This window comes from Mesoplodon bidens, assembly GCF_964165515.1.
Source record: "Mesoplodon bidens genome assembly, chromosome: 19".
Lineage (NCBI taxonomy): Eukaryota > Metazoa > Chordata > Mammalia > Artiodactyla > Ziphiidae > Mesoplodon > Mesoplodon bidens.
The window spans coordinates 51,237,845-51,256,858 of record NC_138179.1 but is presented as its reverse complement, the minus strand read 5'-3'; the positions used below and the strand labels follow the sequence as shown (position 1 = coordinate 51,256,858).

Below are 19,014 nucleotides of genomic sequence, written 5' to 3'. Positions count from 1 at the left end.
GGGTGGAGGGCGGGGGTGATGGGGGAAAGGGACAGGGACTCTAAGTTACCTTTTCATTAAGTTTCTAAACAGCTCTACGATTCTCTCCTCCAGCATTGGCCGGTGCTGTACAATGGGATCCCCTTTGTAGCTAACTTTCTGCTGCAACTCCTCCAGTTTCTTAATTTGTTGGCGGGTCTGAAGTTGAGATTCTGCCAATGAGGTTATCCTGCCAATAAAATAAGGAAGATACCAGTTACCTAAGTGGGTGTACACAGGTGAGGTGGAGAAGGGGAAGGGAATACCACAGGTATAAACACCTCTACACAGTCCCCTGACATAAGAAAGGGGCATTTTTTTTCACTGTGGGAAGATATGCATAGCATAAAATTGACCGTTTCTAAATGTACAGTTCAGCAGCATTACATTAGAAAAGGGAAACTTATTTTTGCCTTTTTGGGGTTTTTTTTTGCACATGCTGTGTGGCTTGCAGGATCTTAGTTCCCTGAGCAGGGACTGAACCTGGTCCCTGGCACTGAAAGTGCTGAGTCCTAACCACTGGACCGCCAGGGAATTCCCTATTTTGTCTTTTTAATTTTTTTTTTTTTTCTTTTTGTGGTACGCGGGCCTCTCGCTGCTGTGGCCTCTCCCATTGCGGAGCACAGGCTCCGGACGCGCAGGCTCAGTGGCCATGGCTCACGGGCCCAGCCGCTCCGCGGCACGTGGGATCTTCCCGGACCGGGGCACGAACCCGTGTCCCCTGCATCGGCAGGCGGACTCTCAACCACTGCGCCACCAGGGAAGCCCCCTATCTTGCCTTTTTAAAACAGTGCCTTCCTAAAATTTTACATTTCAAAGAGGAAGGCAGGCACAGAGGAAGAAGTGTCAAAACTTATGCCACTAGGAGGCATTAATCGGGTTACCATTGGAAAGTGGCAAACATTAGAACCCAGATATGGAGAACATGAAATAAGGAATTTGATGCTCACTTTTCCTCAGCCTAACTTGTCTTTGTACCCAAATGTGAGGCCTGGGGAAGCACAGGACATCAGACAGCCCAAGAAGATGGGTTTGAGCCAGCTCTGTCCCTCACTATCTGTGCAAACTTGGCCAGGTCCCTTCACTCTCGTGGGCCTTGGTGTCCCCTTGCCTGAGAGACGGGGGGTTGAACTGCATGATCCCCAGGAGCCCTTTCAACCTCACCTACCATGGATCAAAGGATGTGACATTATGTTTCAAAATATTGATACCATGCAACAGAAAAAGTAGACAGGGAGACAAAGGCTGATTAAGTCTGTCCCCAAGAATGGAGAATATCAGTGTCTCTCTTTGATGGCCCCCCACTAGTTTAGTAAAGACTCCAAAGAGAGAAGGTGGAAGGCAAGGGGCGGGGGAGGACGGCACCAGGACTTCTGAGCTCGCTGACTCCCTTCTGGCATCTACATTCTCCATTCCCAGAACTTAAGTTTTTTGGTTCCCTGATCAGGAAGCATTTAAAACTGCTCTCAGTAAATCAGCAAAGCTCAGGGTTAGTGAGGATATGAACAAACAGGCATCTCATGTAGAGTTGTCCTAAATTTCCAGTTTCACGCTCTGTGTATCTGGGGTCCCTTTCATATTAAGTTTCTCCCAGTTTAAGCTGGTGCAGCATATTCATCATTGGGCCTTGCACATCAAGGGTGCTCCATCAAGCTTTTCTGAATGAATGAAAGTAAAAGAGCGGATTATAGAAGAGCATATAAAGAATGATCCTACGAATGTGAAATGTATAGATTTCTATCTTTATATATACAACAGATGTCTAGAGTGACAGTGACGAAAATTTTAATTCTAAGTACCTCTGCATGATTTGATCTTTAAAGTCTTTTCTCCGCTTTATTAATATCCTGTATTTGAACTTTTTTCCCTTATAGAAAGCATGTCATTTGAGAGTATTAAAGTAACTAAAATTTAAAATTTAGCCCACGTGTTAAATACAGTTAAACCAAAAGCTTTATTTCAATTAGTCAAATATATTTAAAATATAGCAATATAGGGACTTCCCTGGTGGCTCAGTGGCTAAGAATCCGCCTACCAATGCAGGGTACATGGGTTCGAGGCCTGGTCCGGGAAGATCCCACATGCTGCAGAGCAACTAAGCCCATGCGCCACAACTACTGAGCCTGCGCTCTACAGCCTGTGAGCCACAACTACTGAAGCCCACGCACTAGAGCCCGGGCTCCGCAACAAGAGAAGCCACCGCAATGAGAAGCCCACGGACCGCAACGAAGAGCAGCCTGCGCTCGCTGCAACCAGAGAAAGACCGCGTGCAGCAACGAAGACCCAATGCAGCCAAAAAAACCCCCAACAAATAAATAAATAATTTATTAAAAAAAAATAAAATATAGCAATATAAGTACATTTTCATTAAAAAAAACTGTCCAAATAAAGTAAAAGTTTTAACCCTTAGACTAAATTTGAGTATGTTAAAGTCCCCACCTCTGAAATGTAGTAGCAACTCTTTGGGCCTGCAGTTCTGACCATAATTTAGCACAGCTTTCTAGAAAGAAAGGAAGAACTTCTCTTTCCTGTTTTACCAGTTTTCTAGCCGATCTAGGCAGATGTTGGGAGGGCCTCCAATGCAAGCAATCTGCTGCCGCCTCTTCCAGTCCGCCAGCTCTTCATCCGTGAGCGTCTTCTGCACGTACTCCATAGCTGACAAAAGCCCTGCCAACTCACTCACGATGCTCTGGTTGGAAACCAAAAACAAAGTCAGAAAACATCTCCTCAGACCGTCTCTCACCAGTCTTTAGTCAATTCCAGAGAAGGAACCCATTAGAAAACAAGCAAGTTCTTCCCTGAGATGCCCAAACCCTGCACGTGAGTGCGACAGGCAGGCGGAGGTGTCCACTGCTCTTACTCGCCGCATCTGGTCCAGCGCAGTAAGCATCTGTTCGAGCTGCTGCATCTTCTGCCTGGTCACTGACTGGTTGTTTCCATTCAGATCTTGCATATCTGAGAAGGAAGGAGAAACTCCTTGAGCTGACGGAATACTCCTATCCTCAGTAACGAGGCTCCCTTAAGCGCCAGCAGCGCCTGAGCACCCACTCCCCTGAGTCTGAACAAGCAAGTCCTGAGGCTCAAGTAGCACAAACTCACTTTCTACGGGAGATTTTAACGCCTCTAATATTCACTTGCCTCCTTGACTCTTGAGGGTTTTGTAGTTGAAATCAAAGTCATCCTGGAGATTCTCTACCACTTTCATTTTCTGTTCTAGATCCTGTTTAAAACAAACCAAAACAGAAGTAAAAAGGATTTCCCTGAGGAGAGGGAAAAGGAAGTTTCTGAATAGGATTAAAAACCTCACAGAAGATACACGCAGGACCCACAGGCAACTTCCCCAAGGAAATTCTTCCTGCCCTAGACTTGCTTCACCTGGACACGCTTCCGGACATCCTGTAGGTGTTGCTCCAGCATTTGCTGTTTCTCCGTCACCACGGCGGCTGTGGGATGGTTGGCCTGGCCCCCTTGCTGCCAAAAAAGGGAGCCGATGTACACGTGAATGCTGGAGGTACGGGGAGAAAAACTGCTCTGTCTAGTCCCCATCCACCCCCACTACCCTTCCTGCTTGGCCTGAGCTGCTGCTGCCATTGTGAGGGGAAAGGTGGTTACATGGCAGCCGGTGCTCTCCAGGTGCTGTCCGTCTGGTGCCAAGAAAGCTCTCACACTTTTACCTGTATCCTTGGCTTTTTACCTCTAGGTCATACTATAAACCCACTCTACGTATTGCACTAGGAGACCACATGTTCAGCTAAGACACAGTCCCCGCCTTCAGAAAACTCATTCTAGGTTAAGTATATATATAAAAAAATTCAGAACAATTTATGACAACAGATGCTAGATGCCTATTTTAATGCATCGGGCGGGACCTACAGTATAGCACAGGGAACTCTACTCAGTGTTCTCTAATAACCTATATGGGAAAGATCCTGGAAAAGAATGGATATATGTATGTGTATAACTAAATCACTTTGCTGTACACCTGAAACTAACACAACATTGTAAATCAACTATATCCCAATATAAAATAAAAATTAAATTTTAAAATAATAATAAATAAATGCATTGGGCAGGGGGACTTCCCTGGTGGTCCAGTGGTTAAGAATCCATGCTTCCACTGCAGGGGGCAGGGGTTCGATCCCTGGTTGAGGAACTAAGATCCCGCACGCCAGGAGGTGCGGCCAAAAAAAAAAAAAAAAAAAAGCATGGGGGTGTCCAGTACATTTCTGTGGGATAATAAAAAAAACATTCTGTCCCAGGGTGAAATTCCCTATCAAGAAATATTATCTCAGGGCTTCCCTGGTGGTGCAGTGGTTGAGAGTCCGCCTGCCGATGCAGGGTACACGGGTTCGTGCCCCGGTCCGAGAAGGTCCCACATGCCACGGAGCGGCTGGGCCCGTGAGCCACGGCCGCTGAGCCTGCGCGTCCGGAGCCTGTGCTCCGCAACTGGAGAGGCCACAACAGTGAGAGGCCCGCGTACCGCAAAAAAAAAAAAAAAAAAAGAAAGAAATATTATCTCAGGGGAGAAGGGGAGGCTGGTGCCTTGAAAAGGTCGAATTGCACGTGAAACTTACAAATAAGTTTTGTCAAAGTAATAGGACGTCTTCGGACAAAAAAGACCGTGTAAAAGCTGCAAGTGACCAAGACAGTGTGCTACTGGCATAGGATGGAGATATCAGCCAATGGAACAGAACTGAGAGTCCAAGAAAGACATTATATACCCAGTTTCCCAAACTAGAAATTCTGGGTTGTCTTTGATTTCACACTGAGCCACCAAATCTTCCTGGCTCTATATTCCGTAATCTCTCCAACTGATCTCTAGCCCCACTGGCTAGTTCAAGCCCCGACTGTTGATCCCTTTGCCTCTAATCTCGCTCACTTCCAATCTGCTCTCTACACTGCTGCCAGAAGTCTCCAAAATAGATCTAAACATGCCAGCTTTAGAGGGAACCATACTCTCCTTTTCCAGTGGACCCTGTCCAAGCCCACAGAATACAGACTTCCCTTAGAAGTTCTGGGAAGGCGACCTCCACCCTTACTCTCTTCACAGGGGGAGTGATTCATCGGATGAGTGAGGTTGGGAGAAAGACTCTAGCACATGGAGATCTTCAAAGGGCCCAGCACTTAAGCTGGTGCCTCTCTCCTCCCACTCTTGCCTTCCTGGGGCACTCCTGGGGCAGAAGCGAGGGCTTGGTTTCTAGAAGCAGTTCTAGGGACCTATGTCTCTCTTCAGCGGGCATTAGTGAGTGGTCTTTGAAGTTCCATAAGGATGACTGGGGCAGTGCTGCCCCTGCAAACTCAGTCTGTCACCCCAAGACCTGACCCAGGGGACAGGTATCTAAACAACAAGGACCTACTGTATAGCACAGGGAACACTGCTCAATGTTATGTGACAACCTAAATGGGAAAATAATTTGAAAAAGAATAGATACATGTACGTGTATAACTGAATCACTTTGCTGTACACCTGAAACATTATAAATCAACTATACTACAATATAAGTAGATAGACAGATAAATAAAGCCTCCATGGTCACCCATCCAAGTCATGTATTTGGTCTTGTTTACCAACAATACAGCTGATATTTTAATCTGTATTCAACTCCCATGTCTATTTCTAAATTGGTACTGCACTTAAAGGGAGAAAATAGATGTGATCAGTCATTACCCACAGAAACCTGCTTCTGATACCTTAGTCAAATCTATTGGCTCCCCACTGCTTCCAGGTATAAACGTCTCAGCCCAGCACAGACAGATGTTTCAGACAATCGAACAACTGAAACCTTCCCTCCCTGTGCTTGAGTCACTGCAAACTACCCACCCTTCCCCACACACAATGTGTTTCCACACTGACTCCCCACCCCCGTCCACTCAGCCTAGCACAGCGGAACTCACTCACCTTCAAACTCGGCGCAAATGTTTGCTCCCCTGTGAAACCTTATTCAACTTCCCTAAGCAAAAGTACTCACTTCCTCCTCTACGTCTTTCTCCCTTGAAGTGTTTGTGCACCTACCACCCAATTAGGCTGAGAGCCCTGGGAGACAAGGGATCACGCTCACTTGTCTTCCTGTTTCCTCGGGCTTTACCCACGAAAGGCAGGTGGGAATATGCCAGATGATGTAAACAGACAAAACAGTGAGGCCTGGGTTGAGGTAGCTCTGCATTACGGGCTGCAAACTTTTTGTCTAAGGGCCAGGTGGTAAGTATTTTTTGGCTTTGTCGGCCATACAGTCTGTATGACTGTATAACTACCCAGCCCTGCCACTGCGGCATGAAAGCAGCCAGACACAGTGCATACGTGAATGTGTGCGACTGTGTTCCAAAAACACTTCATTTACAAAAACATGCAGCAGGCGGGATTTGGGCCCTGCGTGTCATTTGCCAGCCCCTGATCAATATGATTGGGACCATTCTTAGGACTTAACGGCTTTTCTAACTCTCATGGCAAAGTTGGTGTCTCTATCCAAATGGGCTTAAATTGGTTATTTTTATCTTATGGAACAGGATGCAAACATAAAGGTTCTCCACAACAGCAAACTCTAGTGATACACAGACAAGTGCCATTTGGCTAACCTCCCTGACGCCCGAGTCTTGAACAGTGAGGATTATCAGTTACCCCCTCATCCACATCCGAGCCTATCAGCTTTCTGCTTAAAATTCTTTAGTTGGTCCCCATTTCCTACAGATGTGGTGAGGATGAGGATGAGGAGGATGATGAGGAGGAGGAGGAGGATGACAGCAGCAATAGAAAACAGTTAACATTTATTTTGCATTTATGTGTCAGGTACTGTTCTATGCATCTTACACACAGGAATTAATTTAATTCTATGAAGTCGGTGCTATTATTATTCCCAGTGGAGGAACAGAGAGAGTCAACAGTTTGCCTGAGGTTACACAGCAAGTGGCAGATCTATGGCGTTCAAACCCAGGAGGTCTGGGCCCAAGGCCCTTGTGGTAAACCGCTCTTCCAAGGCCAAATTGCCAGGCATGAGTAACTAGGAAGATTGTCATGATGTGGCCCTTGACCACCTTATCTTCCTTTACCCAGTCAGATGCTGAACTTTCTACACTTGGCTCCCAAGAAGACATGCAGTCCTGTTTCTGTCTGAACACCATCTTCTTTCTCTCTACACTGTGGTCTCCTTACCATCTGCCTGATGCCCATACAATAAGCATTGAGTCTCGGCTCAAACAGTACCTCTCCTTTGTGTATGATGTCGTTCCTGACTCTTTCAATTAGACTTAGGTGTTCTTTCTTCTTTGTTCCTGCTACATTTTTGTCTTTAAAAAGAAAAAATTGGGGACTTCCCTGGTGGCGCAGGGGTTGGGAATCCGCCTGCCAATTCAGGGGACACGGGTTCAAGCCCTGGTCTGGGAAGATGCCACATGCCGCGGAGCAACTAAGCTGGTGCCAATGAAGACCCAACACAGTCAAAAATAAATTAAAAAAAGAAAAAAAGAAAAAACTGTAAACCCATGTTCATAGCAGCATTCTTCACAATAGCCAAAAGGTGGAAGCCGCCCACGTGTCCATCAACAGATGAATGAATAAACAAAATGTGATAGAGCCACACAATGAATAGTATTCAGCCTTTGAAAGGAAGGGAATTCTGACACCTGCTACAACATGGATAAACCTTAATGACTTTATGCTAAGTGAAATAAGCCAGTCACAAAAAGACATATACTGTATGATTCCATTTATATGAGGTACATAGAGTAGTCAAATTCATAGAGACAGGAAGTTAGAATGGTGGTGCCAGCGTCCGGGGGAAATGGGGAGCTACAGTCTAATAGATATAGAATTTTAGTTTTGCAAGATGAAAAAAGTTCTGGAGATTGGTTCACAACAATGTGATGAACTTAACACTACTGAATGGTACACTTAAAAATGGTTAAGATGCAGGAATTCCCTGGCGCACCAGTGGTTAGGATTCCACGTCTCCACTGCTGGGGGCATGGGTTTGATCCCTGGTCGAGGAACTAAGATCCCAACCATAAGCCACACAGCACAGCTAAAAGAAAAAAAAGGGATGGTAAATTTCATGTTATGCGTACTCTACCATATTTTTATTAAAAGAAGGGGGGAAAAAAAGAAAAAAAATTCCCTGATTATAGGATATTAAAGAAAACACCTCAGGGAAACTAAAGAAGTCTCCTGTAACCAACAACATTAATGCTTCGGTATATATCCTTCTAGACATTTTATCATACATGTCAATAATATATGCATATCATATACATTTGTCTTTCCTGTTATGAATCCAATCTTTGCTTCCATTACAGTGTCATGTAATGGAGGGTTATTGTTGCTATTGTATAAGAGAACTACTGATTCTTAAAACATTTATCTTGAACACAATCACTTTTCTGAACCCTTGTTACTTCCAATAATTGTGTTTTGTTTTCTTAAAAGTTTGTCTTTTGCTTTCCAACATTAACACTCCCTTTTTCTGTCTTATTACAATGGCTGGATCTGTCAGAAAAATATCAATGGCAGCAGGCACCCTCAATCTTGTAACTGTTTTTAATGAGATTAGTGCTTCACCACTGTATGTCATGTTCCCTTTGGTTTCTGACAAATATTCTTTTTTTGTTAAAGTTCCTTTTTTCTTTTGCGGTATGCGGGCCTCTCACTGTTGTGGCCTCTCCCGTTGCGGAGCACAGGCTCCGGACGCGCAGGCTCAGCGGCCATGGCTCACGGGCCCAGCCGCTCCGCGGCATGTGGCATCTTCCCGGACCGGGGCACGAACCCGTGTCCCCTGCATTGGCAGGCGGACTCTCAACCACTGCACCACCAGGGAAGCCCGAAAGCTCCTTATTTTTAAAATCTAGAATGGACACTAAATTTTGTCATCTAACAAAAATACAACTTTTCTTCTTAACTTACTAATTTAATGAATTACATTAATAGAATCCCTCATGTTAAGCCACCCTTGCATTCCTAGAATATAAACCATGCTTTGTATACTAAGTAGGATGCAAAAATCTTAACCTTTTCTTTACTTACACTGTCTTTTTAGGTCTTGATATTAGCATTATTCTAGCCTCATAAAATAAGCTGGAAACATCTCTTTTTTTCCCCTACACTTTGGAAGAGTTTAAATGATACTGGAACAAGTTGTACCACAAAAGTTTGTTAAAACTTTTAAACCATCTGGCCTATTGGCTTTTTTGGTGGGATTTGGGCCCTGGGTGTGTAATTTTTTTAAAGTCTTTTTCAATATATTTTTATGGTTATTGATCTAATTACGTTTTTTCATCTTTTTTAGTATATTTTAATAATTTGTATTTTACTGCATTATAAAGTTGTTTGATTTTCTGTTTCTCCCAGACCACAACCTCCCCTAAAGCAGGGGGCCAGGGCTTCCCTGGTGGCGCAGTGGTTGAGAGTCTGCCTGCCGATGCAGGAGACACGGGTTCGTGCCCCGGTCCGGGAAGATCCCACATGCCGCGGAGTGGCTGGGCCTGTGAGCCATGGCCGCTGAGCCTGCGCTCTGCAACGGGAGAGGCCACAACAGTGAGAAGCCCTCCAATGGCAAAAAAAAAAAAAAAAAAAAAAAAAAGATAAAATAAAGCAGGGGGCCATAACAACCAGCACACAGTAGGATACACATACACATATACACAAAATAGATTAGACGATCTAGATAGATAGATATGACTATCATATATCAATATGTGTTCCCCCGATGGGCCTGTTAGCATCACATAATCCCTATTCCCTAAACTAACTGTATCTCTAGCTCTAGTGAGATTATTCTCAAACTTAACCACAAAGAGAAATGCGTGTGAACCTGAATGATTCAATACCAAACCATCCCCCCAGGTGGCTCCCAAGATAATACACTGTTATATCCTTCTGGTGCAAATGTGAACTGTTACAGCCTTTGGGGAAAACAACCCAGAACTATCTAGAAAAAATTTATATATATTTTACACACACACACACACACACACACACACACACACACACACACACACACACACACACACACACACACACACACACACACACACACACACACACACACACACACACACACCACCACCCCCCCCCCCCCCTTGACCTAACAAGTCCATGCCTGGAAATCCATAGTAGAGAAATCAAAGCATGAATATATAAAGATATATAGGGAGGCATTGCACTAGTATTTACAGTGGAGGGAAAAAAAAAGACCCGGAAAGAAGTGACTGTCTATCGAAGGGGTAATAATTGAATAAATTACAGCAGATCTATACCACAGAATATTATGTAGCAAATAAAGTGAGTTAGCTTTATACTACTTGACTTAGAAGGATTTACATGACATAATTAAATGAGAAAGCAAGATGCAGAAAAGTAAACCAATTTAAATATAATGTGTGTGTGTGTATCTTCTATAGTTTATGGGAGCCTGGAGAAAGGTATGAAAGGATATATATCAGACTATTAATGTTGGATTCCTGGGAAGAGACAATGAAGAGAGGAGTGAGTCATCATTAGAGAAATGCAAATCAAAACTACAATGAGGTATCACCTCACACCAGTCAGAATGGCCATCATCAAAAAATCTACAAACAATAAATGCTGAAGTGGGTGTGGAGAAAAGAGAACCCTCTTGCACTGTTGGTGGGAATGTAAATTGATACAGCCACTATGGAGAACAGTATGGAGGTTCCTTAAAAAACTAAAAATAGAACTACCATACGACCCAGCAATCTCACTACTGGGCATATACCCTGAGAAAACCATGATTCAAAAAGAGTCATGAACCACGATGTTCATTGCAGCACTATTTACAATAGCCAGGACATGGAAGCAACCTAAGTGTCCCTCGACAGATGAATGGATAAAGAAGATGTGGCACATAGACACGACGGAATATTACTCAGCCATAAAAAGAAACGAAACTGAGTTATTTGTAGTGAGGTGGATGGACCTAGAGTCTGTCATACAGAGTGAAGTAAGTCAGAAAGAGAAAAACAAATACCGTATGCTAACACATATATATACGGAATCTAAAAAAAAAAAAAAGGTTCTGAAGAACCTAGGGTCAGGACAGGAATAAAGACACAGACATAGAGAATGAACTTGAGGACACAGGGAGGGGGAAGGGTAAGCTGGGACAAAGTGAGAGAGTGGCGTGGACATATATACACTACCAAATGTAAAAGAGACAGCTAGTGGGAAGCAGCCGCATAGCACAGGGAGATAGATCAGCTTGATGCTTTGTGGCCACCTAGAGGGGTGGGATAGGGAGGCTGGAGGGGAGACGCAAGAGGGAAGGGATATGGGGATATATGTATACGTATAGCTGATTCACTTTGTTATGCAGCAGAAACTAACACAACATTGTAAAGCAATTATACTCCTATAAAGATGTTAAAAAAAAAAGAGTGAGGGACATTTCAGATCTTTGTTTTTTAACTTTCTTGTAATTTTCTGTAATGTTTTAGTTTTTCTTAAAAAGTAGAATGCATTTTATACGCAAGAAAAAAAAGTTATTTTCATTGTATAAAACAAAACCCAGGGACTTCCCTGGTGGTCCAGTGGTTAAAACTCTTGTGCTTCCAACGCAAGGGGCACGGGTTCGATCCCTGGTCAGGGAACTAAGATCCCACATGCCACACGTGGCATGGCCAAAATAACCAAAAAAAACCCCAAACAACAACAAAAACCAAAGAACCCAAAAACCCCAAACACCCACTTCTCCCCATAGGTCAGTGCACGTCCTAAAGACCCTGGAAGAGCAAGCACAGCTTTGTACACACGAAGGAAGCACATTTCAACAGTGCTTTGTTTCTTCCCAGGCCTCACCTGGGCTGCAGTGGCTGCAGTTTGGAGGAGGCGGGACTCTTCCCACAGGCACCGGGCCACAATTCGGGCAATCTCCATTGGCTTCTCAAGGTATCTGCTCTGTACGTAGGAGAGAAAGAGAATGAAAATTGGCAGTAGACTAAGGAGATGTGGACTGCACTTTGCTAACTTCCTCATAAATTAGGGAAAGCGTGACATTTACTACATGAAACAACACAGCAAAGGCCTCAGAGCCTGGCTGCAATCAGTGCGAGATGAAGGGAAGAAAAGAGGAAGAAAGGCAGTCATGAGGAGCTGTACTTCACTGAGAGAAGGCTTGGTCGTGTGTCTTTGGACAGTGTGTTATCCCAGTCTTACAGGGAGGCAACTGACTTTGTCAAGGAGTATCCATTTATGGTCGAACCTTTAACACTGAAAAGTAAGAGTCATCTTCCTAGTCACCTGCCCTCATCACAACCATGTTATTAACATGCTAACATAATACAATTAACATAGCAATCACATTATTATTTCAGTGAACCAAAGAAGTGAATTTCAGGCAACGATACTCAAAGGGCTAGTTACTTCTCCTTGGATTTAAAGTACAAGATACGTTCTCATTATTTAGCCAAATGAGAAAAGAGACTTTCAGGAAAGAAAGATAAAACCCTCCTCTGCGGGTTCAGTTTCTCATCACACCTGAAGGAACTGCTTGATTCTTCGCAGGTTGTGCTGATAGAGAACATTGGACTCTTGCAGGAAGCGGCTATACTGCTGGTCAATTTCACCCAAGAGATTATGAAACACCAAAGTTGCATGTGATTCTTTGCTGGCCGCATATGCCCTAGGAAAAGGAAGAGGATAAAGAATGATGCTTCTGAAACCTACACACACACACGTACACATGCATGCACGCAGAAATCACCATCAAGGAGGAAAAAACCCAAGGCAAACCTGATGCTATAACCCACTCATCATTTTAGATGCATCTTGCTCAGCAACCATAAATGTCATCAATTTAAAAATTATCAACAATTATTCCAGATACTATTAGCCACTGTCATAGTTCTATATTTATCAAATACTTGAGTGAACAGGTATGTTGTTTTGCTTTAAATTCTCAGTCAACTCTCTGGTCAGACTTTTAGTAGCAAATAAGCAATCCCAAGCTAGGGTGGCCTATTTCTGACATCTCTGAATCATCTCTCTGGCCCCTTACCAAATTCTGGAAAAACTAGGTCAGGGGCCTGAATTAAACCAAAATAATAGGTGGATCTGAATACATTAAAGCGAAGGAGGGACTTCCCTGGTGGCCCAGTGGGTAAGACTCCATGCTCCCACTGCAGGGGGCCCAGGTTCAATCCCTGGTCGGGGAACAGATCCCGCATGCTGCAACTAAAGATCCCGTGTGCCACAACTAAGACCCGGAGCAGCCAAAATAAATAAATAATAAAATAAATAAATATTTTTTTAAAAAGTGAAGGAAATAGTTGTTGGGATTCTGTACCATTATCTCCTCTATGAACGAATCTATTTCTCTGACTCTGTGTTTCTTTCCCTTAATGAAAGGGGAATCAGAAGTACGAACCCAAACTTTTCCCCACGACAGAATCCTCATTCAGATAAAAAAAATTCACTTCGCTGTGCGGCAGAAACCAACACAACACTGTAAAGCAATTATACTCCAATAAAAAAATATATATCTATAGCATGTCCCTGAAGTGTCAGGACACACAGAGCATCTCATCAAGCAAATGAGATTAAAGTCAGGCTTCAAAACATCTACCACCAAGCAGGCTGCTTCAATGTGCCAAAAGACAGCTGCCCAGATGCCCTTCTAATGTAGAAAATGTTGTTACAGGACTAAAATGACCTCTCTATCTTCTGTTCTCTTTTATCCCATTACCTGTACCCATAAGCTTTTCAATGAAATAGTTAGCAAAGAGTTAACTTAGAGCAGATCATGTCTCTTGTCTCAAACTAAAACCTAACAATTCGGGGAGTTTCTCAAGAAGGACTTACCAATCTTGACTCTCGATCCAAGGGGCCAGAAACTGCCGTAGCTCCATCGGGAAGCTGTCACTGTACAGCTGATGAAGCTGCTCCAAGTACCGTGTGTCTAGCTGCTGTAGCTGATTCCATTGGGCCATTCTGCTGGAATCAGGGGTCACAACTGCAAACCGAAGGTTTATATGGTCACTACAAGCCCCAGTAAGGGGAAACAATCTATCCAACACAGGCATCGGGTCTGTGATTGGGGATAAAAGGTGCTTTGGAAAGGATCTTCCATGTTTCTCCCAGTTCAGAACAATACATATACATTCAAATCTCTACCTCTGGAACCACACCGCAGCTTCTTTCTCCTAAACCAGGATGACAATGTGGGCATGACGTCACGTTCTAGAATCCATTATCTCTCAGAGGTATGTGAAGCTGAGAAATTACTTAACTTCCAGATTTCCATTTCCTCCTCTATCAAACAGAGGTCGTAATTCCCACCCCTCAGGGTTACTGAGATAGTATTTCTTGAGCACCCGGCCCAGTGTCTAGCACACAACAGATGCTCAACAGATGTGAGTTCCTTTCTTTCCACTTTACACTCCTTTTAGGTGGACTGGGAGATAGAAACACAGTAAACCTAAGTTTGATCTTTAAGAACAAAATGTGGGATATGGGTGTTCAGGGAAGGCAGAGAGCTAATTCCAAGACTACAGGTTTAAACACATAAGCAAGGACCTGCCTGGGATTCTCCCACTCAAAAAAAAAAGAGTAATTTTGTTTCTAAAATTCCTCAGTCTGGGATGAGAAAGAAGAGAAGCTAAAAACCAGGCATTCAGGTTGTCCCCAGGTTCATAAACACCCCAGGGAAATGCTCAAGGAGAAGCCAAGCCAGCTAACCACCTTGAGTCCTCTTTCTGAATAGCTTGGGGTCATGGAAATAGCAATACAGACCAAGTAGTCTTAAGAAGCTGTAAAAAATAACTATGAGTAGGAGTCAAAGACTAAAGTATATATGGATCAAAGTATATTGAGATGGTTCTCTGGGACAGTGAGAACATTTACGGAAAGGTAGAATACATACAAATATGTACACTTTACTAGAGTGCTTGATTTATTTCTTGGAGAAGGCATGAATAAACACCTAATTACTGGTCCTTTCATAAAAAGGACTGGGCGAACTGGTGACAAAACCGACAGGTCTTGTGTTCTCAGAGCAGCAAGTTAAATGATCACCAAGCTGTTCAGAATCTGGGGTCCTTACAGAATTCAAGAGGGCTGTGCTGCTGTTCTCCTTCTCTTTCTTGGGGGGACAGAAACAGCATACACCCTTGCTACTGCAAAGATGGCATCAATTGATCAAGCTTTCAAGCACATATTCAGGAAAGCAGGGTCAGTCCCCTCATGGCAGTCTTTAATTGAACAATTAAAAATCTAAGGCAGGGACTTCCCTGGTGGCGCAGTGGTTAAGAATCTGCCTGCCAATGCAGGGGACACGGGTTCAATCCCTGGTCTGGGAAGATTCCACATGCCACGGAGCAACTAATGGAGCCCGAGAGCCACACTACTGAGTCCACCTGCCACAACTACTGAAGCCCGTGTGCCTAGAGCCCATGCTCCGCAACAAGAGAAGCCACCACAGCGAGAAGCCCGCGCACCACAACGAACAGTAGCCCCCGCTTGCCACAGCTAGAGAAAGCCCGCGTGCAGCAGCGAAGACCCAATACAGCCAAAAATCAATCAATCAATTAATTAATTAAAAAAAAAATACTGGGCTTCCCTGGTGGCGCAGTGGTTGAGAGTCCGCCTGCCGATGCAGGGGACACGGGTTCGTGCCCCGGTCCGGGAAGATCCCACATGCCACGGAGCGGCTAGGCCCGTGAACCATGGCCGCTGAGCCTGCGCATCCGGAGCCTGTGCTCCGCAACGGGAGAGGCCACAGCAGTGAGAGGCCCGCGAACCGCAAAAAAAAAAAAAAAAAAACGAAGGCAGTACCATCCAATAGAAATCTAATACAAGCCACATATGTAATCTTAAATTTTCTAGGCGCCATATTTAAAAAGTAAAAAGAAAGAGGTAAAATTAACTTTAATAATACATTTTCTTTAACCTAATATAACCAAAATGTTATCATCTTAACATGTGATCATACAAAAACTATTAATGAGATACTTTACATTCTTCTTTTTGTACTAAGTTTTCTAAACCAGTGTATGCTTTACACTTATGCCACAGATCTAAAGTATTTCCCTCCTCAAGTACCAAGGGCTTAAGTTCCACCGGTGAAAAAGTTCAGTAAAGCAAAGAGATGAGAATGTCAGGATGAGGTATTTGCCCCAGTCAGGCCAATATGTTTCCATAAATAAACTAAATCTTCCAACAACATTAGAGGGGAATAAGTTAAGTTTCCTAGGTGCTTGGGATTTTTTTTAACAATGTCTTAGGCACCTCCCGAGCATTTTCAGCTACCACTCTCTTGCAGTCGCACCCCCAGCCCCCCATCTCCACCCCCAAGATTAACCTGCCACAGGACCAATGCGATGCTACCTGGGCAGTGGTACATGTATGCTAAACACTGGCTAATGAAAGCAGTAACTGAAGCTCATGCTACACGCTGAAGCATTGTAACCAAGTCGAATTTTACTCTCAACAGGAAATCAAAGGCCTACAACCACTATGGAGAACGGTATGGAGGTCCCTTAAAAAACTAAAAATAGAACTACCATATGATCCAGCAATCCCACTCCTGGGCACAGACCTGGAGAAAACCATACTCGAAAAGATACATGCACCCCAGTGTTCACTGCAGCACTGTTTACTATAGCCAAGACATGGAAGCAACCTAAACGTCCATCGACAGAGGAATGGATAAAGATGTGGTATATATATACAATGGAATTACACAGCCATAAAAAAGAATGAAATAATGTCATTTGCAGCAACATGGAGGGACCTAGAGATTATCATACTAAGTGAAGTCAGACAGAGAAAGACAAATATACGATATCACTCATATGTGTAATCTAATTTTTAAAAATGATACAAATGAACTTATTTACAAAATAGAAACAGACACAGATTTGGAAAACAAACTTATGGTTACTAAAAGGGAAACGTGGAGGGGAGGGATAAATTAGGTATTTGGGATTAACATACATGCACTACTATATATAAAATAGATAACCAACAAGGACCTACTGTATAGCACAGGGAACTCTACTCAGTATTCTATAATAACCTATATGGATAAAGAATCTGAAAAAGAATAAATATATGTATAACTGAATCACTTTGCTGTACACCTGAAACTAACACAACATTGTAAGTCAACCCTACTCCAATAAAATTAAAAAAAAAAAAAAAGAAATCAAAGGCCATTAGAACTCTCTTACAATATTCACATTAGGGCCAAGTTAAAAATCTGCCTCAACCATAAAAAGGAACGAAATTGGGTCATTTGTACAGACGTGGATGGACCTAGAGACTGTCATACAGAGTGAAGTAAGTCAGAAAGAGAAAAACAAATATCATATATTAACACATATTTGTGGAATCTAGAAAAATGGTACAGACGAACCAGTTTGCAAGGCAGAAATAGAGACAAAGATGTAGAGAACAAACGTATGGACACCAGGGGGGGAAGGGCGGGTGGGATGAATTGGGAGATTAGGATTAACATAGAAACACTAACATGTATAAAACAGGTAACTAATGAGAACCTGCTGTATAGCCCAGGGAACTCTACTTCACTTTGCTGTACAGTAGAAACTAACACAACATTGTAAAACAACCACACCCCAATTAAAAAAAAAAAATCTGCCTCCTAGGCTAAAAGCATCAGGATCTGCCTTGTGTTTCTCAGGACTTGATTTGCATAGACATCTGCGTAATATGCCAATTTATGTAGATTCTACTGCATGTGAATGTAGGAAACTCCAGACCCACATAATTCAATACAGTAGTCAGTAGCCATATGTGGTTACTGAGCACTTGAAATGTGGCTGGTTTCAAACTGAAATACACTGTAAAATATACACTGGATTTTGAAGACTTAGTACAAAAAAAAAGTAAAATAGCTCGCTAATATTGAAATGTTAATATTCTAGATATATTGGATTACATTTTATATATATATATACTTTACTTATATATGTGTGTGTATATACACATACATATATATAAATATATATATATATATATCATATATATATTTTTTTGGCCACACTACACAGCTTGCAGGATCTTAGTTCCCTGACCAGGGATTGAACCTGGGCCCCGGCAGTGAAAGTGCCCAGTCCTAACCACTGGACCTCCAGGGAATTCCCCAAATAAAATATATTATTAAGATGAATTTCACCCATCTCTTTTTACTTCTTTTAATGTGGCTATTAGGAACTTTAACATTACATATGTGACTTGCATTCTATTTTTATTGGACACTACTGCTCTAGATTAGGTAACCCAAAAGCCGTGTTCTAATAAAGGATTTAAAGAAATAGACACCTACTTTTCATAATAAACTCCCGTGTTATAAATCAATTAAAAAATAGACTGATAGGGCTTCCCTGGTGGCGCAGTGGTTGAGAGTCCGCCTGCCGATGCAGGGGACACAGGTTCGTGCCCCGGTCCGGAAAGATCCCACACGCCGCGGAGCGGCTGGGTCCGTGAGCCATGGCCGCTGAGCCTGTGTGTCTGGAGCCTGTGCTCCGCAACGGGAGAGGCCACAGCAGTGAGAGGCCCGCGTACCGCATTAAAAAAAAAAAAAAAGAAAAAAAATAGACTAATTATTTAATTGCTGATCTTGGAAACAAATGTAGAGCCATCACAGTCTGCTCCCTGAAGTTCCAAATTAAAACTATAAAACAGCATCACACTATACCTGCTCAATTATGGATTAACAATGTAGTCATGCATGAATATTTGCATTTTCAAACTCATATACGATTAAAAACTTACAAGTTTTTGAAAATTTGCCAATTTGTTTCTAGTCCATTACTCAGAGAGTTTTTGTTGTTTTGGTTTTAGTTAGTTTTAGTAAGTAGTATAATAATCGGGCTATTTCTTAAACCAGAAACCAGCTAACAGTATTTTCCATAAAATTAAGGGACCAAAAATGACTGATGTTATGTTCTACTTCTCAGTCTAATCACTGTAGGTAATACTTAATAGCTATTCTATATTTTTTTAAAAATCATTCTAAATTAAAGCCAAAGAGCAGG

General features: G+C 42.9%; 1 protein-coding gene across 5 annotated transcripts in view; it reads right to left on the bottom strand.

Moving 5' to 3' along the window:
• Positions 1–19,014, bottom strand: part of STAT3 (signal transducer and activator of transcription 3) — a gene marked incomplete at its 5' end in the record, with an annotated part of 60,777 nt that overhangs the window by 16,555 nt on the left and 25,208 nt on the right. For all 5 annotated transcript variants that reach the window (XM_081220391.1, XM_081220389.1, XM_081220388.1 and 2 more), the window contains 8 exons: positions 50–208; positions 2,556–2,707; positions 2,879–2,973; positions 3,157–3,238; positions 3,394–3,489; positions 11,819–11,917; positions 12,497–12,641; positions 13,820–13,970. In XM_081220391.1, coding sequence (XP_081076517.1) covers positions 50–208; positions 2,556–2,707; positions 2,879–2,973; positions 3,157–3,238; positions 3,394–3,489; positions 11,819–11,917; positions 12,497–12,641; positions 13,820–13,947 — 956 coding nt within the window. The remainder of the gene's footprint in view (positions 1–49; positions 209–2,555; positions 2,708–2,878; positions 2,974–3,156; positions 3,239–3,393; positions 3,490–11,818; positions 11,918–12,496; positions 12,642–13,819; positions 13,971–19,014) is intronic.